The sequence below is a fragment of the Passer domesticus genome, chromosome 20 (genome assembly GCF_036417665.1).
Source record: "Passer domesticus isolate bPasDom1 chromosome 20, bPasDom1.hap1, whole genome shotgun sequence".
Lineage (NCBI taxonomy): Eukaryota > Metazoa > Chordata > Aves > Passeriformes > Passeridae > Passer > Passer domesticus.
The window spans coordinates 3,652,824-3,672,439 of NC_087493.1; the positions used below are offsets into that span (position 1 = coordinate 3,652,824).

At 51.3% G+C, this 19,616-nt stretch overlaps 1 protein-coding gene across 1 annotated transcript; it reads left to right on the top strand.

Moving 5' to 3' along the window:
- Positions 1 to 416: 416 nt before the first annotated feature.
- Positions 417 to 18,915, top strand: FAM20A (FAM20A golgi associated secretory pathway pseudokinase). Its single transcript, XM_064395416.1, has 11 exons — positions 417 to 784; positions 7,324 to 7,502; positions 9,955 to 10,005; positions 10,822 to 10,900; positions 11,894 to 11,986; positions 13,362 to 13,477; positions 14,282 to 14,462; positions 14,756 to 14,865; positions 15,174 to 15,255; positions 15,330 to 15,389; positions 18,258 to 18,915. The coding sequence occupies exons 1-11, from the start codon at positions 504 to 506 to the stop codon at positions 18,520 to 18,522; spliced, it is 1,497 nt and encodes a 498-aa protein (XP_064251486.1). The 5' UTR covers positions 417 to 503; the 3' UTR covers positions 18,523 to 18,915.
- Positions 18,916 to 19,616: the final 701 nt, after the last annotated feature.

Sequence of the window (19,616 nt, forward strand, 5' to 3'; positions counted from 1 at the left end):
CCCAGCTGTGGGGGGGGGACAGAGCCCACCGGGTGCTGCCCGCAGACACCAGAGGGGCTCCAGCACCCCCTCCCCATTCCCACACAGCCCCCGGCACCGCAGCAACACCCAGCACCCTCCAGCGCCGCCGGAGCTCCCTCCGCACCCACTTTCCGCCTTCGGGAGAGCGGACGCAGCCCCCGGAGGAGCGGGCGGGGGACCCGCCACCTGCGGGGGGAACGGGCGGAGCCCGGCGCCGCTCGCCTCGCTCCCCTCCGCCGCCGGCACCGGCACCGGCACCGGGCCCGTGTCCGGGGGAGGCTCCCCCGCTGCCCCCACCCCCGCTCCCCGCGCCGGGCCCCGAGCGCCCTGCCCGGTCCCCGCCCCGAGGTGCCCGCACCCCGGCTCCGCCGCTCGAGCTCCCCCGTGCGCCCTGCCCGCCCCGCCAGCGCTCGCTGCTGTCCCTGTCCCTGTCCCCGTCCCTGTCCCCGTCCCCGTCCCCGTCCCCGTCCCCGTCCCCGGCCATGCCGGGCCCGCGGCGGGACCGCCCGGCCGTGCTGCTGCTGCTCGGGGCGCTGCTGGCCGCCGACCTCTACTTCCACCTCTGGCCGCGGGCGCGCCGGGAGCTGGGCCGGGTCCCGCCGGGCTGCCCGTGCCCCGCGCCGCTGCCCCGCGCCGCCCCCGCGCTGCGCCGCCTCTTCGCCCACCCGCTGTACCGCGCCGCCGCGCCGGGCCCCGCCGAGCCGCTGCTGGGCGCCCGCGAAGCGCTGCGCTACTACCGGCGGAAGGCGGCCCGCTGGAACAGGTGCGTGCGCCCCGCGGCACCCCGCGCTCGGCTCCGCGCAGCGCCGCGGGGCTGGCTCCCGGGCGCCGCGCAGGACACCCCCTTCCTGGGCAGCTCCTGGGCACCCCCTTCCTGGGCAGCTCCTGGGCACCCCCTTCCTGGGCATCTCCTTCCTGGGCTTCTCCTGGGAACCCCCTACCTGGGCAGCTCCTGGGCACCCCCTTCCTGAGCACCTCCTGGGCACCCCCTTCCTGGGCTTCTCCTTCCCCACCACTCCCTTCCTGGGCTTCTTCTGGGCACCCCCTTCCTGGGCATCTCCTGGGCACCGCGCAGGACACCCCCTTCCTGGGCACCTCCTTCCCCGGCACCCCCTTCCTGGGCATCTCCTGGGCATCTCCTTCCCCGGCACCCCCTTCCTGGGCACCTTCTTCCCCAGCACCCCTTTTCTGGTTATTTCCTGGGTATCCCTTTCTTTAGCATCCCGTACAGGAGCGTCTGCTGGCACTCCCTTCCCTTCCCGGACATCTCCTGGGCACCCCCTTTCCCACCACCCCCTGCCTGGGCATCTCCTGGACACCCCCTTCCCGGACATCTCCTGGGCACCTCCTTCCCCGGCACCCCCTTCCCGAACATGTCCTGGGCACCCCCTTTCCCAGCACCCCCTTCCCGATTATCCCCTGGCTACTCTTTTCCTGGGCACTCCCTTCCCGGACAATCCCTGTGTGGGCAGATTCTCGGCACCCTCCTACCGGGCACCCCTTGCATGATCCCTCATTTCCTGGGCATCTCCTGGGCACCTCATTCTTGAGCACCCACTGCACTGGCATCTCCTGGCCACCCCTTTCCCGAGTGTTTTCTGAGCACCCCTGCATGGGCACCCCTTTCCTGAACACCCCTTTCCTGGGTTTTCTGGGTTTCCTGGGCACCCTTTGCATGGGGACACATTTCTCTGGTATCTCCTGAGCACCCCTGCATGGGCACCCCTTTCCTGAACACCCCTTTCCTGGATATCTCCTGGGCACCCCTTTCCTGAACACCCCTTTCCTGGGTTTCCTGGGTGCCCCTTGCATGGGGACACATTTCTCTGGCATCTCCTGGGCACCCTCTGCATGGTCACCCCTTCCCTGGGCACCCGTTTTTTGGACCCCCCCATGCTTTGGGATCTCTGGAGCACCCCGTTCCCAGGCACCCGCTGTGAGTGCACCTCCTGCGTCCCCTGGGTACCCCCTGCACGGGTACCCCTGCCCTGGCATCCCCTGGGCACACTCTGCCCAGGCACTCCCTGTATGGGCACCCCCAGGCACCCTCTGTCTGGACACCCCCTCTCAGGTACCCCTCCCTTTCTGGCAGCTCTCCTGGGCACCTCTGTCCCTTGGGTGTCCCCTGGCACCTCCAGTCCAGCTTGTCCCCCCTTTCTGGCTCTGTGCCCTCACCCCTCCAGCCCCCATGGGCAGGGCTGAGGGGCTCTGCTGGAATGCTCCTTCCTGGGGTGTCTCCCACCCTGCTGCACTGGCTGAGGAAGGGACCCCCAGCTCAGAGCCCTCTTCCTGCTGCCTCTCCCAGCCCAGCAAGGAGGAAACTCCCTCATCCCCTGCTCCTGGGGTGGGACTGTCCCTGCCCTGTGCTCACTGCCCTGGTGGGGACAGGGACCCTCAGTGCCAGCTCCAGGCACTGGTTATCTGTACCTTGAATCCCTGATCTAACCCCTTCCACGAGCATACAGCACCCCACAGCTGCTCCCTGCACCCCCAGAACTTCTCCACTCGTGCACAAACTCAGATACAGCAGAGCACAGAGCTCATGGCATCACCTCACCCACTGTCCCCTCCGTGGGGCAGGACACCTGCAAGGGGATGAGAGCATGTCCTGGGCACACCCAGGGACCCCTGTCCTGGCACTTCCCCACTGCCCAGCTTTGGTTTCCACGTGGGAGCAGCCCCCACCCCTCCCATCCCCTCTGTGGTGGTTGCTGAGCTGCACAGGCAGGATTCCAAGCTCCTGCTCTCTCCACTTCCATGCCTGTTCCTCCTGTTCCTGTGGAACTCACCCAGTGCTGGTTCCACATGAGGTTTGCTGGAGGAGATGATGGAAGGAGCAGAGAATGATCTTCATGGCCTGAGCAGCACCAGGGTCTGGAAGCACCGTGGGGCTCAGCCAGGGCCACCCCTGCCAGGCTCTTCCCTGTCTCCAGTCACTCTGGATCCTGTTGAATCCTTTGTCACAGCACTCAAAATCCATGGCTGGTGGGTTTGAGTACCCCTGGCTGTAATGAGGCGGCACTCACCAGAGCTGATGGATTTTATAAGATTGTTAATTTGCTGTGGGCACAGAGGAATTTCTGCCTCACCTGCAGAGCCCGTGTCCTGTCTGATATGTCCAGGGTCTTTGTGGGACTCAGAAATTCATGGCTTTCTCTCCCACTGCATGGGTTCAACCAAGCTGCTGCTGCCGAGGCCTGAAGAGCAAAAAGTCCACAGCAGCCCCACGTGCAGAGCCAGGCCTGAGTGTCCAGGGGCATCCTCTCCTCAGCATGGCAGGATGACACCACGTTTCTCCATCACCCGTGGATTGAGTGTTGGCAGAGCAGCTTTGGGAGCAGCAGGACACTCCTCCTGAGTGGGACAAGCTGCAGTTTCACCCCGTGCAGTGTTTCTGCCTTCATTTCTGCAGCCAGATGGACATCAGCTGGACAGGGGCTCTGCCAGCTGGAGCAGCCCCAGGACACGTCCTGCTGGGACACCCATGGCCAGAGCGTGTCCTCCTCCAAAGCAGCTGCTGCCCAGCCCTGCCTGCTCCAGCACCTCAGCCAGGACCAGCAGCTTCACTGCAGGATGCAGAACCAGCTGGGGAGACTGATGGGAAGGAAGGAAACAGAAAAAAACAACAAAATATCCACACCTCTTCAAAAAAGAAAAAAAAAATCCCTTAAAAACTCCAGAGCTGATTTTTATCCTTGAAGGAGCAGCTTCAAAAACCCAAACTCAGGATGGTGGTGGCCTGAGCAGTGTCACCCCATGCTGTGCCTCCCTCCCAGCCCAGCAGAGAGCTGAAAGCCAGGGCAACCCCAGGGCTATTTATAGCAGGGTAGAAATGAACCCTGTTTTTATATCATTATGCCTTTTGCAGAGATCTGCTTTTTTTCCAGGGAAATATGTCAGGAATCCTGAAGGAAGCAGGGAGGCAGAGAGAGCTGTATTTTGGGTTGAAAGGCTGGGAAGGGACTGGCTCAGCCTGGGCAGGGACCATGTGGGTGCAGGGCTGGGATCTGCCTCCCCTTGCATAACCACTGCATTTTTTTCCCCCTCAGTAATCCCTTGCTCACTGCCACCCTGGGGGAGCAGCCTGTGTGTATGGCAGGCAGGAGAGCAAATATGGTAAAATATTTGGGCAGCTTCCCTAGGGAAAAATCCTGAGTCATTCCTGTCCACGGCACTGGGGTTTATCCTCCCTGGCTGTGGCAGGGTTAATGCCTCATTTATTAATTAAGGCCTTATTAATGCCTCACAACTCATTAAGGTTGTGCCTCACTTTTCCACAGGATAAGTGGGGGGTCAAGGCATTTCTGCTGGAGCTGATGGCACCAGGGCCATTTCCATGTGCACAGGGAGTTTTCTGCCTCCTGAGCAAAGAGCTGGTCAGGGAGGGAAGTGCTCCAGGTCCCTCTGACCATGCACACGTGGATTTCATGCTGTGGCTGGCCCAGTCCAATGGAAAGACAAACAGACTGGGAGAGGGAACAGGCTCCCACGAGCTGCACATCCAGCCTGCCTCTCCAGCTCCTAGAGGTTTCCCAGGATACCACAGTGTAGGAAATGGATTTGTGGGAAATTCTCAAAGCCTGACAGAAGGCTCACATAGTATGTGTCTGTATGTAAACCTTGAGATAAGACATGCTGGCTTAGAAATACTATGGAATAAGACATTATTGAGAGAAAAATAGAACTAAAGTTTCAAAGGATAATATTGATACACTATGTTATAAATGTTTTAAAGCAAATAATCTAAAATTACTCGTTGGAAGTCTTACTACAATGTATCTTTCATACTTCTATTTTTCTAAACTATCTACTTTTATTTGCAAGGCTATCCTTTAAAACTTCTTTTTAGCTCAATTTTTCTCTCAATAATGTCTGTCTTATTCCGTCATATTTCTAAGTCAACATTTCTTATCTCAAGGTTTACATAGACATACATACTATGTAAACCTTCTATCAAACTTAAAGAATTTTCTACAAATTCATTTCCTACACTGCTGGAACAGCTCTGGGAGGGTTCAAACCCTGCTCACAGCCAGATTAACCACACTGCTCAGCCTGCTTGGATGGAGAAGGATGATGGAAATATCCCAACCAAACCCCAGCTGCTGGGCTGAGCAGGGAAATAAAGAACCCCCCAGCACTCAGGAGCCCTTTCCAGCCCCCAGTGCCATTCCTTGGCTGATAAAAGCCTCGGGACATGGTCAGATCTCTCTGCTCAGGCTCTGGATGGGGTCTGCCAGGCATGTGGCACTCCCCCCTGTCCAGCCCCTCCATGCCAGCCGTGGTTAATGTCCTACTCCTTATCAGCCCCCAGCTCCTGTTTGCTTTCCTGGATGGATCCTGGCACTTCCAGTGCAAACTGAACTTCATTTTCCCTTTATCAGGACTGGCTGCTCCATACACGGGCTGGACAATGTTAATGAGAAACCAAAGCTCTGTGCTCTGCTGGCTGCAATAAGTGACCTTGCAGTTCCACAGCCCCAGCCTTGGAGGATTCTATCACCGCTGAGCAAGAAATGACACAGATTCACACATTCTCCTGCTGGTTTGCAGGAGAAGAGCGTTTAATATAAAAAATCCTCTCTTTTATAGACAGGTTTGACACATTCTACTTGATTGGCTAAGTAACAAAAACATCTTTCCTCACTAAAATTCCTTGAGAAGAGCAGAAAAGCAGAGTAGGAAAACACCACCCGCAGGTTGTTTGTACTCACAAGTTACCATCGTTTTTCTACAACTCCCTAAAAAGTCTCACGAGTCCACTGGGAGAAAATGAAGCCCGTTTGCTCACTCTCTGACCGGGCTGTTGCACCCACTGGTCTCGAGGTTGAGGGAAATGCTGATTGAGAGGGGAGATGCTTTGGAGTTATTACTGAACTTAGGAGGCTCCTTCAGCTCCACCTGCCAAAAAAGGGTGGGGTTGAACCGTGATTTTTAGAGATCATGGGCAGGATGCTGCCATGTGACCTCGTAGCATCCCCGCTCACTGTGAATTTGGTCAAAGAGGCAATTTGTAGCTTTTAATGATTTTCTTTTCCCCCAACTTCAGGGAAAAAACTCTCTCAGAGATGGTCAGAGGTCACTGTGATATTTACGGGAAAAATCCCCTTGCCCAGGATTTTCTCCTGGGAAGCTGAGAAGCCTCAGTTTCTCCTGTGGTTTTGCTGCTTTGGAATGTGATTTGGAGATTGTTTTCCAACATGTGAATTGTTTTTACTTAATGACCAATCACAGCCAGCTGTATCAGACTCTGAGGAGTCAGTCACGAGTTTTCATTATCATTCTTCTTAAGCCTTCTCATGTATCTTTTCTTTTTCTTTAGTATAGTTTTAGTATAGCATTCTATGATATGATATGATATGATATGATATGATATGATATGATATGATATGACAGGATAGGATATGATAGGATATTATTATATTATATTACATTATATTACATTATATTACATTATATTACATTACATTACATTACATTATATTATATTATATTATATATGATATATAATTATATTTATTATTAGAATTATTATATAATATATAATTATATTATATACTATATAATATAATTAATATTATTGTATTATTATGTTATATTATGTTATGTAATATAATAATACAATAATATATAATATATTATATTATGTGATATAATATATTATACTATATAATTTAACATACTATATTATATATAGTATATATTCTATGCTATGTAGTATATAGTATATGGTATATAATATATAGTATAGAATAGAATAGAATAGAATAGAATATATAATATATAGCTATATAATATTACTATATAATCTATTGTACTATATTATATAATGTAATATAATAATACAATAATATATAATATATTATATACTATATGATATATTATATGATATGATATTATGTAATATAATATAATATAATATAATATATTATATTATATTATATTATATATTATATTATATTATATTATATTATATTATATATAATATAGTATATGCTATGTAGTATGTAGTATCTAGTGTATAATATAATATAATATAATATAATATAATATAATATAATATAATATAATATAATATAATATAATATATAATATAATATAATATATAAAAAATATCAGCCGTCTAAGAACATGGAGTCAGCTTCATCTCTTCCCTCGTCCTGGGGACCCTGACAAAGACCACACCCAGAGGCTCTGACCACCCCCTGCCTCAGTTTCCCCTTCCCCACCCCGCGCTCTGCCCCGGGCACCCTCCATCCTCGGAGAAGGATCTTTCCCACACGCTCTCGGCCTCTCTTGCAGGAGACACAAGCTGTTCCGGCAGGAGCTGAACCTGTCCGCCCCGGCGCTGCCGCTGCGGCCCGAGGCCGGCTGGCTGCGCTTCCAGCTGGGCATCAGCCGGGACGGGCTCTACCCGCGCTCCAGCCCCGCCGTCAGCAGGCTGCTCCGCGACCTGCGGGACCTGCCCACCATCAGCGCCGGTGAGCACCGCGCCCGGGGCTGGGCACTGCCTCTGGGGGAATGCCTGGTTGTGGTTGGCTTTTGGCAAATTTTAGAATGAATATTATGTGTCCCCCCTGGCTGGGGCTGGGCACTGCCTCTGGGGGAATGCCTGGTTTATGGTTGGCTTTTGGCAAATATTAGAATGAATATTATGTGTTGCCCCCTGGCTGGGGCTGGGCACTGCCTCTGTGTGAAATGCCTGGTTTGTGGTTGGCTTTTGGCAAATTTTAGAACGAATATTTTGTGTCCCCCCTGCCTGGGGCTGGGCATTGCCTCTGGGGGAAATGCCTGGTTTGTGGTTGGCTTTTGGCAATTATTAGAATGAATATTTTGTGTCCCCCCTACCTGGGGCTGGGCACTGCCTCTGGGGGAAATGCCTGGTTTGTGGTTGGCTCTTGGCAATTATTAGAATGAATATTATGTGTGTTGTCCTCTGTGGGAAATGCCTGGTTTATGGTTGGCTTTTGGCAAATATTAGAATGAATATTATGTGTCCCCCCTGGCTGGGGCTGGGCACTGCCTCTGTGCGAAATGCCTGGTTTGTGGTTGGCTTTTGGCAAATTTTAGAATGAATATTTTGTGTCCCCCCTGCCTGGGGCTGGGCATTGCCTCTGGGGGAAATGCCTGGTTTGTGGTTGGCTTTTGGCAAATTTTAGAATGAATATTTTGTGTCCCCCCTACCTGGGACTGGGCACTGCCTCTGGGGGAAATGCCTGGTTTGTGGTTGGCTCTTGGCAATTATTAGAATGAATATTATGTGTGTTGTCCTCTGTGGGAAATGCCTGGTTTATGGTTGGCTTTTGGCAAATATTAGAATGAATATTATGTGTGTTGTTTTCTGTGGGAAATACCTGGTTTGTGGTTGGCTTTTGGCAAATATTAGAATGAATATTTTGTGTCCCCCCTACCTGGGGCTGGGCACTGCCTCTGGGGGAAATGCCTGGTTTGTGGTTGGCTTTTGGCAAATATTAGAATGAATATTATGTGTTCCCCCTGGCTGGGGCTGGGCACTGCCTCTGTGGGAAATGCCTGGTTTATGATTGGCAAATATTAAAATGAATATTAGTTGTGTTAGTTATGCTGTATTAATTTGATCAAGTAGTGTGTTAAATATAGTTTTAGGTTATAATATAATGTTAAAATAGGGACTATGTATGTGGGGTGGTTTTTTATTAAGGAAGGTTTAAGGCACTCGCACCAGACAGCAGCCACAGGACACCTAAATCTTTCAGAGAAAGATAATTTATTGCTCTTTCAGCAAAATAAACAAACTTCTTCCCATCTTGCTCAGCCCTGAAGATGCTGTTAGGATTCAGAGGAAGAAGCTGACCTTGACCAGACAGAATCCTTTGTTTGAATGGAAATTATGCATCATGTATGAGATGCATGTATGAATATGCAGCAGGCTATTGCTTTTAAGGGTTAATCCTCTGTTAACGTGGGTCCTTTTTTGGGCTTATTTTGCCCAGAAAGAGGTACCCGGACTGTTCCTAACTCTTTGCTTTTTATTGTCTCATATTGTCCTAATCCAAATTGTCCAAACTTTTATTACTCTAATTATATTACTGTTTTTATAACCATTTTATTACTATTAAACTGTTAAAATCTTAAAAACAAGTGACTGGTATTTGTCACAGCTCCTTGGAGCCTGCCAGGGGGTCAGCAGCAAGAGATGGAGCCTGGCGTGCAGCCCCATGTTTCTCTTCACAGAGAAAAGCAAGGCACAATTCTTCCCAAGAATATTCCTGAGACTCGCATTCTCTGAACCTCAGAGAAAGGAAAACCAGTTTTTATCATTTGCAGTGCCTGTGTTTGTGCAAAAGTAGAATGCAGTATGGAGACTGTTGACCCAAAATTATGATGTTTTTCTTCCTTGGCCTGTCAGGGCCAAGCATGTGTGTGTGTCAGGACTGTCAGCTGACAATTGTCTTTGTGTTCATGGGTCCCAGGACAAGGGAAGAGATGAATCTGACTCCATATTTTTTAGAAGGCTGATTTATTCTATTATATTATATTATATTAAAAATGCTGTACTAAAAAAAGAGAAAGGAGACATCAGAAGGCTAGGAAAGAAAAGGAATTAATAATAAAACCCGTGGCTCCTCAGAGCCATCAGATAGTTATTGTTTACATGTCTTTTCTGAGGCTTCTCAGCTTCTCAGGAGAAAAATCCTGGCAAAGAGATTTTCATAAAATATCACAGTAACAGACAGCCACGAGATCAGTGCAGTTGTGTGCAGAGTTGAGTGCTTGGCAGATTCAGTTTAGATGTAATGTAACATAGTGTAATATAATATAGAACAATATAGTATAATAAAGGCATTAATTAGCCTTCTGATAAGATGGAGTCAGATGCAACATTTCTGTCCCCCTGTTGGGGATGCCTGTGAAGGCTGCACTGGGGTCTCACTGCTCCTCCTGCCCTTGCAGACTACAGCCAGGATGAGAAGGCACTGCTGGGAGCCTGTGACTGCAGCCAGGGTGAGTGTGGCACTTGGGGTCCCCACGTGCCATCCCCACTGCTCCATCCTCAGCTCGGCCAGGGAATGCCCAGCCAGCCTCTGCTCCCTCCCATTAACCCAGCGTGGATCATGGAGCATGGAATTATTCCTGTGAATTATTCCTGTAAAATGATGAAGTCCAACCCAAGGGCCACGTCCACACTTTTTTTAACACCCAGGACTGGTAATTCCACCACTGCCATGAGCAGCCTGTTCAACGTGGGTGTCAGGACACCAGTACAGCACTGGTTTCTGCTGGGAGGGGGAGGAAAAAGTCCCCAGGGGGATGTAACAGAGGGGCTGAAGGGAAATCTGCTCTATGGCACAAGGGGGAGAGGAAAATAAATGGGAAGAGAGAGAGGGGTGTAGCTGGAGGGAGTGATGGGATGCACTCATGGGGCTGGAAAGCTGGCTTGTGATGGGTGTGTAACTGGGGAGTTTCCAGGAGTTAACATCCCGTTTCCAGAAGTTAACACTCCCTTTCCCAGGAGCTAACATCCCCTTTCCAGGAGTTAACACCCCATTTTCAGGAGTTAACATCCCCTTTCCCAATAGTTAACACCCCCTTTCCCAGGAGTTAACATCCTCTTTCCAGGCAGTTAACACCCCATTTCCAGGAAGTTATCACCCCATTTCCCAGGACTTATAACCCCATTTCCCAGGAGTTAACACCCCATTTCCAGGCAGTTCTCACCCCATTTCCCAGGAGTTATCACCCCATTTCCAGGAGTTAACCCCCCATTTCCCAGCAGTTAACCCCCATTTCCAGGAGCTAACATCCCCTTTCCTCCCCAAGTGGTGAAGCCCAGCGGTGTGCACCTGAAGCTGGTCCTCAGGTTCCAGGATTTTGGGAAAGCCATGTTCAAGCCCATGAGGTAAGGCCAGCAGAGCCCCCTGAGCCCCTGCAGTTCCTTGGCACGGGAAGGTCCCAGGCACACCTTGCCTGTCCTGCCCTCCCTACCTGGGCAGCTGAAAAGGTTCCATTATTTTTCATTATTCTTGGCTGCTCACACCACCCAGGAGCACACGTGGATAAACACCACTGTTCCCACACCGCTGTTGATGTTGGAAATTCCTCAGTTCTTGGGTGCCAGGTGGAGAAGGACACTTGTTCTCCTGAGATCTTTGCCGTGAGGGATTGTTCTTCCCCAGCAGATTTTGGGGTTTACCTTGGTTTTCCTTGGATTCCCCAGAGTGTTTCCATAACACAGGCATCAAACAGGGGATTTAAATTGCTTCTGTTCTTATTTTCAGCCCCTTGGGACTGTTCACATCTACTCCCTCTCACTTTACTGTCCATGTGTGACAGAGCAGCTGGCAGCACGTGGGCTGGGATAATAAATCCTCACCCAGAGGGCAGCCAGCTCCTCTCCCCTGGGTTTCCATCCACCTCTGCCCAATGGCCACCAGCTCCTGCAGGGGAAGGAGAGCATCCATGGCCTGCTGAGCCAGGAGGGCTTTCCTGTGTCCTACCCCATTTCCAGGAGTTAACATCCCATTTCCCACTGTGTGACAGCCAGAAAATGGAATTAAATGGAGCTCCCACCTCAGGAATAGGAGAGCGTCAGACCTGAGCCCTCCTCTGCCGCCAGGGGATGTGACAAACACCACCTGAAACTTTGTCCTAAGGGGGTCTAAGCTCTTGCTGAAGCAGATTTAAAGCCCCAGTCAGCTCTTCTGCCTCCCCCAGCCACCTGACAGCACCAGGGTGCAGTGCTGCTCCCTGGCACGGCGGGTGAAGGCTCCAGCTGGGCACTGAGCCCTTGGGCTCTGACCCTGCCCCTGAGCCCACCTGCTGTCCTTGTGCCACCACTCAGTGTCCAGGCTGCCCAGCAGCTTGGTTAGGCTCACCCCCTGCTTTCTCCCAGGCAGAAACGTGAGGAGGAGACTCCTGAGAATTTCTTCTACTTCGTGGACTTCCAGCGGCACAACGCGGAGATCGCCGCCTTCCACCTGGACAGGTAGGGCTGGCCCAGCCTGGGCTGCCTCCTCCTGCTGCTCCTCTGGCCACCAGAGCTCTGGGAAAAGCCTGCAGGGCTCAGGGGAGGGAAAGGAGAAAAGGGGAAAGGAAAGGAATCCTCCAGGAGATCCTCCTGGCTCTCATCTGACACCGCAGAGTCAGCTTTGCCTTGGCCCCTGCATGCCAGCAGGTGCAGTCCAGGCTGGAACAGGTCAGATTCTCACCTGGCTGTCACACACTGTCCCTCCCCTGCATCCAAGTGCCAATCTGGGCTCTGGGTGCCCTGCTGGTGAGGGAGGCACACACTCCATCAGCAGTCAAGGTGTGCTTTGGGTTGATAAACTGCAGCAATGCAGTTTTAAGCCCTGAGATAATGAGCAATTAACCTGGCACCTCTTCCCAGCAGGGTGTGTGTTTAATAAAATCAAAAATACTCTTCTCAGAAGATGAGGGCAGCAGACTTTCTCTCCTCTGAACACCAGGGGAAGGTGATCTCTGATGGTCAGGGTGGGTGGGGATCTCCAGTTTCCATGGGATAAGCAGGACTACATTAAGTCCTGTAGCTCAGACTCTGGGAAAGGGAACAAAGGGAGCTGAATTCCCTTCCCAGCTCTGCCCCAACATCCTCACAGGGACTCTGCTTGACTCAGCCACCACCACCTCACCCCTGCAGCTCCCCTGCCACAAAAATGAGGCCAGACTGCTTTTGTGAAGTGCTTTGTGGTTTTTAGAGCTGAAAGATGCTGGATAAAAGCAAATATTTTTTTCTCTCTCAACATTGCTCAATAAGTAGCAGGCTAAATCCTGTTCTGTGCCCAATTCCCAGGAGCAGGGGGCATTACCCAAGGAGCCAAGCAGAGCACTAGCCAGTTCTCCCTGTGTTACTGACTCAGCAATCAGCAGCATTCCCACTGACTGCCAGGAATGCTTTCCTGCCCCAGGCCCTGAGGTTTTTAAGAGTGTTTTTGAGGAATTAGCTGGGCATGAGTGCCTCTGGAGGAGGGGGTGCCTCCTCAGCCACGTTGTACCAGGATCAACATCTTTGCTCCTTGCCAAACCAACGTGTTGAAGGGTCTGAAGGGCTGCTCTGGCCCTTGGAGGACCCTGTTTGTGTGCAAAGGGTGGGAGAAACCAAGGCAATGTTAGGGAAAGAGACAGGAATGCTGGAGAACATCCAGACAGTTCCAGGCAGCAGCTATTAAAATACCAAAATCCAAACAGAGTTGTATTTTGGCCCAGAGGGGTTTTTGCTGGAAAGAGTCTGGGTGCAGCGATCCAGAGGCTCCTGGTTCTCTGACGGAAGGGGCAGGGGCAGCACCTGCCACCCCCGTGTGCAGCAGCATCCCTTGGCACCAGCGCCCGTCCCCTCTGTGCAGGATCCTGGATTTCAGGAGGGTGCCACCCACGGTGGGGAGGCTGATCAACGTCACCAAGGAGATCCTGGAGGTCACCAAGAACGAGGTCCTGCAGAGCGTCTTCTTCGTGTCTCCAGGTGGGCAGGAGGCAAATTATGGTCCCAGTTGTCTTTGAGGTCCCTTCACACCTAACCCAAACCTGTGGTGCTCCATGGTGGGAGGAAGGGCAGGGCTGCAGGAAAAGGGGCTGCAGGACTCGTGCTGTGGTGCAGTCTCACAGCCATGAGTTCAGCAGCTTTTCAGCAGCACAAAATGGCCAACAATCTCTTGTTACAAAGTCTTTTAAGACTAAGCTATCCAATTAAGAACTGACACTTAGATTATTTCCCCTTTTAACCCAATAACTGATCCCAAAGAGCCCCAATGTGGACTTTTCTGCCCAATTACAAAATGCCACCCAAACACAAGAAGAAGAAGAAAGAAGAAGCATGAAGGAGAAACCCAGGACAACACCCTGTGCCTCCATCTTGCTCCCATCCAACATACTAAAACTCCCAAAACCTAAATTTCTCACCAAGTGATCCACCTACACTGCTCTCTATAATCTATCTCACACTTTTGTGGGTTCTGGTCTATCTTGAAGTTGAGGAAACTTTCTCTATGAATGAGAGTCAAAGTCAGTGCTCCCCTGGGGGTCAGGGCACCCCAGAGCAGACAGGGAAATATTCCCAGTGCTCTGGGTTTCCACAAAGGGCGATGGGCTTTTCTTAGGAGTGTAGTGTAGTATAAAATAATAAAGCAATCAATTGCACTAAAACAATTGATCGGCCTTCTGCAGTCATGGAGTCAATGCACGTTATTCCCCATTTAGGGGTTTGCTGCCACAATAGCACCCTCCTGGAGACCACAGCCCCTTCTCCTGTTCTCTGCTCTCCCCCCAGCCAGCAACGTCTGCTTCTTCGCCAAGTGCCCGTACATGTGCAAGACGGAGTACGCCGTGTGTGGGAGCCCCCACCTCCTGGAGGGCTCCCTCTCTGCCTTCCTGCCCTCCCTCAACCTGGCCCCGCGGCTCTCCATCCCCAACCCCTGGATCCGCTCCTACTCCTTCGATGGGAAAGAGGAGTAAGTGGGTAAATGAGGCTGCTCCCTGGTCTGCACTGCCCGGCACGGACACACGGACAGAGCCGCAGAAATAACCCAGGCCAGGCTTCAGGGAGCCCATAATTAGTGTAATAATTAGTGTAATAACCCTTAAAGCCTGGGCATTGGCTGTGTTTCAGTTCCAGTCTCCTACATGCACAAGGGAAGATTTGTTTCCTCCTCCTGTACATCTTCACATGGAAGATGGGTTTTGGGGTATTTTTGGGACTTGCCAGAAGCAGATGGGGGTGTCTCCTTTTCTCCATCTCCTGCAGGTGGGAAGTGAATCCACTCTACTGCAACACAGTGAGGGAGATCTACCCCTACAGCAACAGCAACCGGCTGCTCAACATCGTGGACATGGCCATATTCGACTTCCTGATAGGTAATGGGGAGGGAAACAACCCTTTCCCTTTCCCTTTCCCTTTCCCTTTCCCTTTCCCTTTCCCTTTCCCTTTCCCTTTCCCTTTCCCCTTCCCTTTCCCTTTCCCTTTGAGGGGCTGCTGTCTCCCCACAGCCCCTCCAATGTGGGGGCACAGGGGAGCCCCCACACCCACTCCAACAAAGGGAAAGCAGCACCTTGGGTACTTCCAGCATGGCAAACAAATACTGCATGCAGATCTGAAGGAAATCTTGGGATAATTTATAGAATTCCCTGCAAGGCAAGCTGTGTCCTGTGTGTGGCCTTTGCAGGGAACATGGACCGGCACCACTACGAGATGTTCACCAAGTTTGGGGACGATGGCTTCCTGCTGCACCTGGACAATGCCAGAGGGTGAGGCAGCGGGAGGAGGTGGGGAGGGTGAGGAAGAGGAGGAGGGCAGGCTCTGAACTCTGCTTCCCCCCCAGGTTTGGGCGCCATTCCCACGATGAAATCTCCATCCTGGCCCCGCTCTCCCAGTGCTGTGTGTAAGTTCCAGCTGCAGCTTCCTTGCCAGGAATGTCCAAGTTCCTGTTCCTGCTGTCACTGGGGAGGTCACCCTGGCCTGGCTCCCTCCAGCAGCTCAAGGAGGACCCTTTCAACTCCATCCTGGATTAGCAGGAGCATGGGAATCACGAGTGGAAAAATATCCACTGGCACACCAGGAGATGTTGTCCAATGGATCAAACCCTTCCAGAAAGTTCTAACAGCCTTTCCCAGCCCATCAGCACGAGGCGCTCTCAGGAATCACAGAAATCTCCATCCAAAATCCTGGTGGAACTTTGATGCATTTAATCAAGCTTCCTCTTCTCATGGCATGAAGGAGAAGCTCGTAATTTTAACCCTATGTTCCTCTTCATTAATTCCCATAAATCAGCAGCTGCAAGTTCAATTTAAGAGGCAGAAGCAGCTGCTGTTTCCTAGGGTTTGTCTTCAGGAGATGTGGAGCCTTTTTCCTTGCTCTACCTGCTCCTTCTCTCCCTCAGGGTGGTAACTGCACTCTTCCCACACACCTTTAATTTCAAGAACTGTTATTTTCACTCAGCAAGTCTTTTCATTTCTAATTGCAGGCTCACAGGGAATCCTTCTCTTGAAATTTTGTGCAGTTTGAAATTAACTCTGCCTCTTAATTTGACCATCGTACCATAATATCCACAGGTCACAGCATTCCTATTCTTCCAGATCCACCTCCCAGAAACTCCTCTTAATTTAATTCTTGGCAGTGGTAAGAGGACCTGAACACCTTGTCATAGCAAACAAGGGCCAGGAACAGCATAAAAACAACTCGTGCTGCCTGAGGGAGACACACAAACCCTCATTCCCACAAGAGCCGATCCATTGGGAGTGGGAGAGCTCCTAAAACCACTTTGGAAGGGAAGGAAGAGGTTTTACTTGAGTAAGCACACAGAGGCCACAAATTTCAGCCTGCCCTGACCACCAACCTGGACTCAGCCCGCCGAGTCTCCTCCTTGCTCTGACACCAAGCTGAGCCATGTGAGCAGGGAAGCTCCTGCAGCCAGGAGCACAGGGATGCTGAGAGCAGGCTGTTAAACACATCCACCTCATTCCCAGCTCAGTCCTGCTCCAAGCCTGGCTTCCAGCAGATTTGAGTCTGTTTTATCTGCCTGTCCCAGCCTGTCCCACACGTTGAAGCCTGCAGGTCTCCTCTCCCACACAAGTGGCACAAATACAGCCCTGCCATGAGATGGTCCTTTCCCTGAAAGCATCCAAACCCTCCTGGAGGCACAGGAGGCCTGGAAGCAGCCCCAGTCAGGCTGCTGGAGTCCCTGGAAGGCTCGGGGTGAAAGGTTCAGCAGTCCAGCCCAGCCACAGGGTCACAGCCCCCGTGGGAGCGGAGCGGGGCTGGCGGCGGCGTTTCCATCTCAGCCCTGTCTGTGCTCTGTTTGTTTGTTGTGTAAGTGTTCCAGCTCTCCATCAGCTGCTCCCCACGGGTCACAGCAGCCCTCTCTCCACCTCCAAGCACTGCTGGGACCAGAGCAAACACAGCTGGTGTTTACCCACAGCAGCTCCGGGCCGGCCCTGCCTCGAAGGACAGCGCACAGATCTCGTTCACATCTGCTCTGGGCACAGCCTCCCCTGGCAGCAGCAGCAGCAGCACCTCACAGCTGGGCTTTAAAGCTTCCTTGTCAGCCCTCACACTTGATCAATTGATTATTTTAGGTTTTTCAGGAATATTAATGCGGGAAGGTGATGCCTGGCCCTGTGGCAGCAGCATCTTCCTTCCCTTGTGCCACTTGCTCCACACACTCTCTTGATTTACACTCGATATTAGGAAAAGATTTCCTGGAAAGGGTAGTAAAACATATCAGTAGGGTAGTAAAACAGTGGCACAGGCTGCCCAGGGAAATCATGGAGTCACTGTCCCTGGAATTCTTCAAGTGATGTGTGGATGTGGCACTTGGGGACGTGGTTTGATGGTGCTGGGACAGCAGCTGGACTTGATGATCCTAAAGGTCCTTTCCTACCTTGGTGATTGTCCCCAGCACCTGGAGCAGCCACAACCCTTTCCCAAACAGGACATGGCCTGTTGGAGCTGCGGAGATCCAGATCAACCTTCCCAATGGATGCCCTGGATAAACAACAGCCTAAAAATACAAATTCTTGAGCTGCCTAAAATGGATCTGACTTCACCTTTTTCCACCTGAAAATTCTGACTGGGCTGAATCCAAATGGTTCCATAAACATGGACCACTTTGTTTCCAAGATTCAAAGGGCAATAACTACAGCCACTGATTTATTTCAGTATTATACATGCTGAAGTCAACACATTTCTGCTGAGGATTAAACAAATGATTTCAGAACACTTCATTTCATGCCCAGAAGCATTCCAAGACTGCAGCTTTTCATCCCATTTTCTGTCAAAGCAAATCACATTTGAATCTCAGTACCCCTTAAGGTGAAAAGTCACAGTTACATCAGTTCCAGGAAATATTCCCTCTTTTTGCTCAGAGTTTTGACAGACGATGTTTTCTCATTCATGTCTTTTCATTTACCTCCCCCTCTGCTCCCATCTCATAAATGTCATCCTTGGGGAGATGACACCACCCTGCAGGAACCTGGGGAACTGGGTCATCTCTGACTCACTCACTACTGAGAACTTCACTCACGTTTTTCTCTCTGCTGCCAGAAATTTGCAGTACAAATACTCTGGAAAAACAAAGGGAGAAATAGAGGCTTCTTCAAAAAAAAAAAAAAATCATTACCTTCCAAAATTAAAATTATAGAACTTTTGTTTCAAAGTTCTTTAAAGTCCTTCACCCATCTGTGCCCTGCTGCTGTCAGGGAGCTCAGCTGCTCTTGCTGGGAGGCATTAATTGTTGATTTGTTTTTTGCAGAATAAAGAGAACGACGCTGCTGCGCCTGCAGCTCCTGGCGCAGCCCGAGTACCGGCTCAGCGACGTGATGAGGGAATCCCTGCTGCAGGACGCCCTGGCCCCCGTGCTCACCGAGCCCCATCTCCTGGCCCTGGACAGGCGGCTACAGCTCATCCTGCAGGCCGTGGGGAAGTGCATTGACACCTTTGGAGAGGCCACGGTGGTGGCCAACGACACCAGGCAGCCCCAGAGCCCTGCAGTGCACAGAGCCAAGCTGGACACTTAGGGCTCCGAGCCAGGAGAGCCCTGCCAGGCAAGGGGCAGCTCCAGCAAGTGCTCACTTCCACCCACAAACACTCACAGAGACTCTGAGGGGAGATGGCAGAAGATCAAGAGTCCCACTGGGCTCCTCTGTGTTTAAGCAGAGCTCCTGTGCTCGGGCAGTGCTGGCGTGGCTGCAGCTGATCTCAGCACCCCAACACAGCTCTGGGGTGGAAAAGCTGTGATCTCCAGGTCTGGAGCTGGCTGTGCCCTTGGGAGGCTGAAGGAACACCTGACCTTGGTTTGCTCAACCTCCACAGGGGCTTGGTCTTGCTGGAGAAGGACACGAACTCGACCCGAGGGTGAGGGTTGAATAAAGAGATGCCAAGAGCATTTTCCTCTTAGTAAGTCTTTGTTCTGTGGTCAGGAGTGTATATTTGAGAAATACCTGCCCCTGGCACAAGACAGGGCATTGCTCCAGCTTGTTCACAGCAGAGGGCATTGTGAGAAACACAGCAAAGGTAAGAAGACTTTCAGAAAGCTGTGAAAGCAGGCTCAGAAACAGAAAGAGCAAAAGAACTCAGAGCTAGCTGCAGCTGCAGAGTCTGCAACACTACAGCAAGCAAGGACATGAAACAATAGTTTGAGTTTTAGGCTTGGCTAAGATAGACCTTAAGGCACTACACGTGCTCGCTGTCAGGAGCAGGGTCACCCCAGCCCACAGCGACCTGTGCACGTCACACAAAGCCTCACAGGCACTGAAAGCACTTCCCTGACCTGCCTGAGGGGCCAGCTTGGATACAGAACACAGGCAGGTCTGTGTTACCTTGGACCCCAAGGGAAAAAACCCAAACTAAAAAAATCATCCTGTAAATCAAAGCACTCTGAGACACAGGACTGTATTTACAATTCAAGAACCCACCCATTTCTGGGGAAAACATTTTGCCAAAGTGGGGAGAATCTATCTCAGATCCTCATGTCTTTTAAAATAATTTTCTCCTCATATCTTTTACAGTCATTTAGGCTGTCATAATTAGCTGGAAAATAGAAATGGCTATTCCAGTCTCTCCCCCCTCTCTAAGCCTGTGAGTTTTGAGGAGATGCAACAGAAAATGGGGA